The following is a 9,698-nucleotide window of genomic DNA, read 5'->3' on the forward strand; positions in this document are numbered from 1 at the left end:
AAGGTTACAACAAGGATGAGGCTCTTCAGATGTATAGTGATTGTCACCTTTCTGTTCCAGAACTTCATTTAATTCGATCTGGACTTGGATTTCATTTTATTTTTATATCGTCTAGTTTAGTTTATCTTTGTTCTCCCTGTCTGAGTAGATCATCTTTCATTTGTTCAATCTTCCATGACTGCTTCCAGTTTAGACTGAGCACCTTGCATTAGGACAGCTATTCTTTAAGCTGTGATCTGCATTTGCTTGCTTGATATAAAGTTCTGGGCTTATTTGAAAAAAAAAGACCATCCACGTTGAGAAACGTTATCAATGAATTGTGCGTCATTAAACTGTGAGTTTTAAAACAACTGTCAAACGCTGAAGTGAGCGCTTTTCTGGAAATTATTCAGTTTCTGCATCTCAGAAGTCAAACTAGGAGGGTCCGGAGAGGGGAGAAATGTTTATATCCGGGGGTGAAAAATAAATACATGTTGGGCAATAGAAATATCTGCAAGAGAAAATGTTTGTCAAAATTCGCATCTACGGACAAGATCACTAAAATGCGCACGTTATGTTTCCAATTCCACATTCTCCACGTTTATATCATATATTATATTCAGTGCGTTTTCTACAGAGGCGTTTAGTGTGAAGTGGCGCAGCGGAAAAAGCCTCCCCACCTCCTCGGACTTGATGCGGTTGCCTGGTGAAGATAATTGGAGCGTCTGAGTGCGCGCTCAGCTCTCACTACACCCAGAACAAGTGATGGGAGGCAAACTCCTTCCAGACGCGCCTCGCCGCTGATTGGACTTTTCTCTGTCTGGGTTGTCTGTGGGAACAAATCAAAATATTCACTCGGGTTTTTTTTTTTTTTTTTTTTTTTCAACAACTCTGTTTTCCTCTCCTGGTTATATTTTGTGTTCAGGGAAATTGCGCACGGATTGCTCGGAGTTTGCGCCATGCAACAGCAGTGAGGCGGCTTTGCCCCCAAAATAATGCCCGTTACCTGGAATACAACTTTTTCCACAGCAGCCTCATGGAGTGTAGAGTGGTCGTAGACACTTTACGCGTTTTCTCGTCCTCTCGCGGCAGATTCAAACTGTTTCTGTTCTGCATCGTGCTGTGCCTTTGTGGGTATTTGCTGTATTCCTATTTCGACTACATTTCTGCTGCGCGGAGCCTGACGCACGAGAGGCAAAGAGCCGCTTTTGACAACCAGCACATGTCCAGGGGTTTACTGAACAACAACGATGCGGACGCCGCCGGGGAGGAGTGGGACGAAGTCAACGGCGAGGTGTCGGAGGACGAAGCCGCGTCCGATCGCTCCAAGGGGCCCTTGAGCAAAAAGTTTCCGCAGGCGATCATCATCGGCGTGAAGAAAGGAGGGACCCGCGCGCTCCTGGAGTATCTGCGCCTGCACCCGGACATCGCCGCCGCGTCGGGACCGGAGCCGCACTTCTTCAACCGCAACTACGACAAGGGACTGGAGTGGTACAGGTACGGGTACACCCCGACCCCCGGGTCCTGCGGGCATCGCTCCAGACACTCACAGCTGCAGAACACAAGTTCATTTACAGTGATGACACCAATCCGTCTGCTTTAGAGTAAAATAAAAAAACAGTGACCCTTTAGTGACGACTGAAAAGACAAATACATGTTATTTATAGGCCACAAAATAAAATCTGTGGAAATATGCAATTGCCATTGGAACTCAAACTTCTCTCCGGATTTCGACAGTAGCCTCAACAATCTGGTCTCATCTTAATGTTTCCATCAGCCTTTGAGCCATGCAGGGCTTTGACCCAGCAAACCTCCCGATACAAGCTCATCGGTTTGGAAAAATCAGGGACAAAAGTGGAAGTGATGCTTTCTGGTCTCTCAAATACTTACAATAAACTGAATTAAATCAATAAATGAACATGACAGGGATTACACTCAAACAGAATATTGTTACTGTAAATTTGCGGGAGTGAAAGACTCTGCCGAGTCTAGAAAAATACGTTTCATATTGTAATTCTCTTCTGAATATTAAATAAAGACCCTTATTGTCAATCTCAAACCTAACAATGCACATTTGCCATCATCCATCACTCTGATGCCACAAGTGACCTGAAATGTAATCAGCTGTGATAATCAATATTTTAGTAAGCTGAAGAAGACACAAGATGATATAAAGTGAACTTTGTTTGATCTTCTTGATCAAAGTTGCAAGAAGAACGTACAACTTCATTATAAATTATGCTTTATTGAGCTCTATCACTTTATATTGACGTGTCAGTGATTTATTTAAGTAAACAATACATCCTGTAATAATCTGAGGTCATTTTGTAGTTTAGTCACATGCTTTATAGCTTGTGTTATTTGACTATAGCAGTTTCAGTCAAAGCAGAATATGCTTTCTGTAAACAGGAAATACTTGTTTGGGAGGGGATTTATGGATTTTTTACACAACTTTTCTTCGTCACATCATTGTGAGCTGGTTTGACTGACTTGTTGGTTCATTCTTTTCATCTCTCTCCTCAGACCTACTTTTTGCACAGCCCTGATTGTATAACCACACATGTGCAATTAGAATATTTTCACTGAGGAATGAGGACCTTCAGGATTTATGGTCCTCACCTTAAAGAAGCATCAGTGCCAAGGACATTTCTCATTCCTTTGTAGTTTTATGACTTTAATTGTAACTTCCACTGTTTTGCTTTGAGATCTATCAATAAAGACTAATTACTCAATTGTTCAATGATGCATTCACAGTTTCCACAGCTCTTAGTGGAGAAAAAAAAAAAAAAAAAAAAAACGACAGATGGAATATCAATATGTTTCGTACCCAAGATCTTCCTCGCAGCACTTTGTCTCTTAGAGTGCCTTGCATCAGAGCGACCACAGATAATAAGAGATGCTGCTGCCTTCGGTGTCCATTTGACTGAACTCGGGGATTAACACGCAGCGTCAAAGGATTTAGACAGTGTTTCAAAGCCGGCTCTATGAAGCTACAATAGGGGAAGTGAAGCATTGTTCAAAGGACTTCTCGCTTAAGCTCCTTCAAGAATTTCCGGACAGGTTCAGGACGTTTTTTTAGGATGATCAGTCTGTGAAGAGGATCTTTTGTCCATCTCTACAGACTGGACAGTAGGCTCAAAGTTAGATTGTCCTTTGGTTGAAGACTTTCTTAATATTACACTGAATAATGTTTGCAGTATTCTCATATTCACTCATAATATAGGTGTCCCTATAGCGAGCTGCAGCTCTGGGAGCGGGGAGCAGTGTGCTGGGTGGCCTTATCAGCTCCCATGGTGGCATTGAGTTATGCCCACAACATTTATCTACTGTGACTGGTGTGTCCGTCCTGCTGGAGGTCTGCTGTGTCGGCCCCTCCGGGGGCCCCCATAGAGGATCCAGCCCCTCGCACAGCGGGACGTCGACCACAATATAGCATGTTTTCACCCACAGACAGCAAAAAACAAAAAAGAGAAGTAGACAGACAATTGTGCACGCTTGCTCACGCAGTGCACAGTGTGCAATTCCTTCGAGCCGTGGGAACTGCTTCCTGCTCGGCCCCTCCTTTCTTTAAATGCAACATAATTTTAACTTTGCCCTAAAGGTCTCCTCTGGCAGGTTAAATGCTCATCTACTGAAAGCACGCTTAAAATGAAGTCCTCCCGGTTCTTTACAGTGAATGCGGCTTAATTGCTGTAATCGTGTTTTTCTGCCTCATGTTCCTCAACGTGGAGGTTTCTTACAAGTCAGCGAGGGTGTCAGAGAAGACGCCCTACAGTAATCCTCCTCAGAGCCCCGGGGGAGCTCGCCGCAGCGCAGTGCCATATAGAGGGCAGTAAATTTAGAGTGAGTCTTTTCTCACTGTTGCACTGCAGCGGCTCAATGAAAGGGGGGGGTGCAGGAGAACCCCCGAGGACTGCATTAACCCCAACAATAAAGGAGCACACAATTAGTGTGAAACATGTTTTCTCTGCCTTTACTTTGTATGCAAATGTGCTCAGAGGGGTGAAAGTGCCCTTTGACGAAGCCCAGCAGGAGTTCATCAGAAAGAGCGCTCATTGGAACCTGCCCAAGAAAAGACTCAAACACCATAAGTAAGCTTTTTTTTTTTTTTTTCTTTTTTTAGCCTAAAAGTTGACTTTCGAAAATCACGCCCAGAAAAAGTTGCATTTTTTTTTTCTTTTTCCCAAGAGTAGGTTCATCCGAGTCCACTTGTGGCTTTCTGCCTACTCGACACTTCCAGTTGCGTGGCAGCGAGGGAATTGGTGCAACCGAGGGAGATTTCTCAATGAATTTAATGCGCTTTAAACTAATGTGTCAGCATGCTGGGGAGAAAAGAGAAGCGCTGTCGTGAGAAGCGATAATGAGATGCTTCGGATGAGCAATTCACACATGAGGTCATGTTTCCAACATCGATTTTTTTTTTCTTTTTCAAACCTCAACATATTGTAATTTGAAAACTTGATTTTTCCAGAATCTGTTGGATCAATCAATCAGCCTGTCAATACCGGTAATCTGAACTCCTCCCTCCCTTATTCCGGCTACTGGAGATTAATTTGTTGCAACAACCCCCTGGGCTTTTCCTTCAGGCATTTTGTCAAACCGCAGCACTTATCACAGTACTTTGGAAACTCTGAAACAAAAACAAGCTCACTCCATTATATTCCCCTGAGCTGTTGACTTCCTCATTTCTCGCTCCTTTGTAGAATCTTCAGAGAGATTCTGTTGTTTTTCTGATATTCCCCTTCACTCCACCGCCGAAACTCCCTGACAGAAAGTCAGAGTGACTTTAGAAAGAAGCAGCCTTTGAAATTATCTTCGCTTTCTTTTACTGATCCTGTCAGGCCAAAATGCATTGGTGAGCGTACCGTAGTTGAGCCGTATTTATGATAGCTAGAGGTCACTGTGACCTTCGATGTTGTATTTTTGAAAGCTTCACCCTTCCTTCAAGCAAAGATTAACAAATTACAGCCACATGCTACTTTTAATCATTTATTATTTTGTCCGGATATCAGTATTCATAGTTACTTTCCTGTACTATTATTGCAAAAAAAAAAAAAAAAAAACTCAGTGTGATTGGCTTGAGGCTTTTGTTGTACCTGGGAAGCATCTCCCTGTTTAAAAATGCTCGCAGGCTCCATAAACCACTAACTGGATGGATTGTTTTGTGTGAATGCAAGGCTGACAGCTGTGTGGAGGAAGTCAGAACGCCGTATATACTGTCTCCTCCTCCTCCTCCTCCTCTCTTCAGAATGGGCCTGTTTCCTCCAGAAAGCAGCCAGGTGGCCTTGAGTTCTGCATTCTGACAGTAATGATGGAGGATGGGGGAAAAAAAAAAAGGTCCATCTCCGCTCCATCATTGTTGTTCAGGAGAGACTGAATGTTGTTCAGCTTTTATACAAGAAACCCATTTGTGATGATGATGATGATGACTTTGGCATTGCCTGATAAGACTGTCTGTGATAGTCACACAACACTTTCCCTGAAGACGCCGTCCTCTCCGGTTCCTTTCTGGAACTTGTCTCACGGTAAATACGTCTGATTATTCCAAGTGGTTGCATACCAGCACCTCTCATCCTGGGACGACTCCCACAGTGCCTCCACTCCTCTCTTCGCTTGCAGGGGGAGATTAGAATATATCACCACATTAGATAATGCTGAGGGGCTCTTGGAGCTGTCCCTTGTCACCGAGGCCTGAACAGCTGAAATATAGACGCCAATTAGAGTCAGTCAAGCAGAATTCTGCTGGATGCAGAAAAGATCTCGCAGGAGTTTCCTTCCTGTACTGTACTGTACTTTAGTGAACTCTGTGCTGAAGGCTTCACGCGGCAGCTGAGCGCAAGGCTTAATTCCTGCCTTTGAACCTGCTTTCTGATGGCGGTGAATGTAAACAGACGACTGCAGATCCCCAAACAGCCAGCTTAATGGACTGCAACGCAGACAGAAACACTGACAAACTGCACAACGGTCACTCCTGCCGTCGTATCTCTGTAGCATGAAGACATGGACGAGCAGACATGCGGAGCATTAAAGCTTTCTTTACTCCTCTTTGGCGACGGCTCTTTCTCAAACACCTTTCTAAATCTGCAGTTCTATCTTTAAGGATGTCAGTGCAGACTGAGCGGACTTGTTTATCGTTGTCGTCTCAAAGCCGAATGCCGATTCCCCTTGCATGGCTGACTGACTGATAGATGAAGATGTAATGGAGCCTATTGGTTCCACATTGTTTATTAAGCATTACAAATTGTTAAAGCTGGCAACATGTGCCCCCCTCGGGCAACCCTTTCACTCACAGTCAGAGCTGTTCTCTATCTGTGCTAAGATGAATAATGCATGGCTTCCTCACGCAGATTGTTTTCCTACATTGACTGGAGTGGAAAGTTTGATTGGTAGTAAGTTTCTCTGCTCCTGGAGCCCCGGAGGAAGGCCTACGCCGTGCTGATTGAGTTGTTTGTGTCTCGTCCGCCTATTACCCAGATAGCGTTTGCGATTTTCTTTCCGGCACTTTCAACCATGGTTTCAATTCTTGGGAAAAATGAACGCGCAATGAAAAGAATGCAAAGAACAGAACGACACTAGGTGTGAGACAGTATAACAAGCAGCACCTCTCGTGTGTTTTGTATCTGGCGCATAAATTATGAGCGACGTCTCTTCTAACATCACTCTGCATAGCAAAGTCTTGTTTCTGCCGCGTAAAAAGCTGCTGGGCTCGAAGAGGGATGCTGAAGCTGCTGGTTCGCAAACCAACAGATGGTTGGAAATTATGGTAATCACTTTAATGACACGGCTGCTCTGCTTCCCCATTGTTTGATTTGCATTAACCCCCTCACGATCAAAATCCGGCAATATTTCCTCACATTGGGACGAATTGGAGACTTCTGTTTTTCATCAGCATGAATATGCCTTAGATATTATGGAACCTTATAGACATAGGCGTTCACCTGATGGTTTATTTGTCTTTTTTTTTTTTGTCTAATTATTTACTTGTAAATCAGGCAACGAAACAAAAGACAGAACGATGTGTTCAATAACTGTTGATGCATATAAATGCATTGAAAGGGTTTATAAACAACGGGGATTAAAAGCTCTTCACAGTATCCAGTTAATGCAGGTTTTGTGGTCACAGCATGTTCAACTGGATTTCTTTTGCGATGACCCTCTGATCAGCTATTCATCACCGACTGTCATCATCTCTCTCTGGAGGAAAGGCAGTCACCCAGTTAGGCAGGGAGGCAGTCAACCGACTCCTAACGCTCCGTCGTGTTTGGCTTAGTCCTAATTCCCCTTGACTCACTTGTGCCATTATCCAGTCAGCGCCGCAGTGAACAGGGTGTATTATGATCAAACCGAGCCATCCGGGGTCAAAAAGGAGATGTATTTCAGAAAATAAAGAGCTAAACCTTTTCCTTGGAAGGAATTTAAATTGTTACTAAATCTTCCTAACATGAGGTGAAAGGTGTGTAATATTAAAAATCCTAATCCTGTCTAGTCGGAGAAAAACCATCATTTATGTGTTGTAAAAACCCTCAGGAGGGCAGAAGATGGAGGCATTTAAGAGTCATCGGCTTCAGGTAGATTAACTGTAACCAGAAGTGATGCTGATCTGGCTCAGAGGTCTGAACATTTTTGTTAGCGGTGTACTGTGTTGGATGAATCCTGGAACTCCTGCTCTGCACTCCAGTCACAGTGTTCTCAGGAAAATAATAATCTATGAAAAGTGATCCAAACTGTCTTACTAAACATGAATAACCGTCATTTTATGTGTTTTTCAGGAGCCTGATGCCCAAATCGACAGAACACCAACTGACAATAGAGAAGACTCCAGGTTACTTCATTTCCAAGGAGGCTCCTGCTCGGATCCACGCCATGTCCAAATCGATGAAGCTGATCGTTGTCGTCCGGGAACCCGTCACCCGGGCCATCTCAGACTACACCCAGATTCTCAACAAGAATCCCGGCATGCCCTCCTTCGAGAGCATGACCTTTAAGAACATGTCAGCCGGTGGGATCGACACCGAGTGGAGCGCCATCCAGATCGGCCTCTATGCCAAGCACCTGATGAACTGGATCCAGTACTTCCCCTTGAAGCAGCTGCTGGTCGTCAGCGGAGACCGTCTGGTCACCGACCCCGCGGACGAAGTCGGCCGCGTCCAGGACTTTCTTGGAGTCCGGAAGTTGATCACAGAGAAGAACTTTTTCTTTGACCCAGATAAAGGCTTCTACTGCCTCAAAAAGGCCGAAGAAGACTACAGCGTCTCACACTGTTTGGGAAAAACCAAGGGCCGAACGCATCCAAACATCATGCCAGAGGTGATCCAGAAGCTGAAGCAGTTTTATAAGCCCTCGAACAAGATTTTTTACCAAATGGTTGGTCAGGACTTTGGTTGGGACGAATGAACTGAGGTGGTTGGAACACCCTGGTGTGTGGTTTTTATTTGTTTTTTTACTTGTCAGTCGGGGAGAAATAGTTTTACAGTATCTGTGCAGTATTGGTGGTATGTAAAAAAAACAAAACAAACTCAGAGGTCTATTTTATGATAATTTATTGTTATGATATGAACTCACAAAGCTGCCTAATCAGGGGTATTCATTCATTCTGGTGACGTACGTGAACATCTTTCTCAAAGCACAGTGTCTTTACAGGTATTCTGATCAGGGTCACCATCCCGTTTTTCTCTGGGATGTTTTGGGGCTTTGGGTCTCTAAAGCTGAGGTCTATCTTACTAAATGCCGGGTGATGTCCTCTCAACATTCGTAATGACGCTCAGAGGTCTGTGGGCCCTCGTAGTCAAGTCGAAGCGGAACCAGTGCGACTTGCCAAGTGGATCAATACAGTACCGGCTCCTCATCATAACAATCAGACCTGAGTGATGGTCCTGCCTTAGTCTCTCGAGGATTTCTATAAAACATTGAACCATTAATGGTAGCAAGTTCATGGCTGACCCTTGAGTCAAATTCAGGTTAAGATAAGAATTTCCATTTCCATTTCATGGCAATATTTCTACAGCGTGTCGTTAATGGGAATCCAAAACAGTCTGGGTTTTTTTTTTTTTTTTTATACAGATGCTCTTTTTTTTAAAACCCCAACCAAAAAAGGGATCCTCAGAAAAAAGCCATCTCTCTATTTACATTCACAGCTCACCTCCTCCAGGTGACGTGTTAATTGGACCCTTTCCCAAAACGCCGCAGTTTCCAGAGTGAAAAACAACATTCCCTTTTATAATTCCAGTGATAACTGAAGCAGCCACACCATACTCACTTCCTGATTTATGATAAAGGTTGAGTTTTATTCAGCTTTCTTGAAACATGAATTGAACAGCACTTGGAACATCGTTCTGTTATCCCATGAAAGATGTACTGCAGCCGTGTTGTAGAGGCACTATTTTTCTGTATGCATTGCTTTGCAAACACTGAAATGAAGCGGGTTTGACTGAGGCGTGGATTAAATGGTTCAGTCATTTATATGAAGTAAGAAATAAATCTCTTGTAATGAAATCAAACAAGATAGTCCTTCAGTTTTTTTGTATATCGTGCAAAAAAAAACAAAAAACAGAAAGAGCCTTGCCTTCCTTGCTGAAACTGATTGATGCTCTACTGCTACGTCACCTGTCCATGTTATCTCCTCGGGGGGCAAAGGTGTCCAATTCAGCATTTTGCTCATTATTGCAGTGCCGGGCTAATTAACACAGCACTGCTCACTAGTTTTAGCCGTCTCAGCCGCC

General features: G+C 43.8%; 1 protein-coding gene across 1 annotated transcript; it reads left to right on the forward strand.

The window, feature by feature from the left end:
- The first annotated feature begins 910 nt into the window (after positions 1-910).
- Positions 911-9,448, forward strand: hs3st3b1a (heparan sulfate (glucosamine) 3-O-sulfotransferase 3B1a). The gene is made up of 2 exons (XM_030089812.1): positions 911-1,476; positions 7,749-9,448. The coding sequence occupies exons 1-2, from the start codon at positions 1,016-1,018 to the stop codon at positions 8,371-8,373; spliced, it is 1,086 nt and encodes a 361-aa protein (XP_029945672.1). The 5' UTR covers positions 911-1,015; the 3' UTR covers positions 8,374-9,448.
- The last annotated feature ends 250 nt before the right edge of the window (positions 9,449-9,698 follow it).

Source organism: Salarias fasciatus, chromosome 4 (assembly GCF_902148845.1).
Source record: "Salarias fasciatus chromosome 4, fSalaFa1.1, whole genome shotgun sequence".
NCBI lineage: Eukaryota > Metazoa > Chordata > Actinopteri > Blenniiformes > Blenniidae > Salarias > Salarias fasciatus.

Excerpts from the sequence above, each read along its gene's own strand:
- hs3st3b1a (XM_030089812.1), top strand. The coding sequence starts at position 1,016 with ATGGAGTGTAGAGTGGTCGTAGACACTTTACGCGTTTTCTCGTCCTCT. Across the intron at positions 1,477-7,748 it reads AAGGGACTGGAGTGGTACAG|GAGCCTGATGCCCAAATCGA; the intron begins GTACGGGTACAC and ends TGTGTTTTTCAG.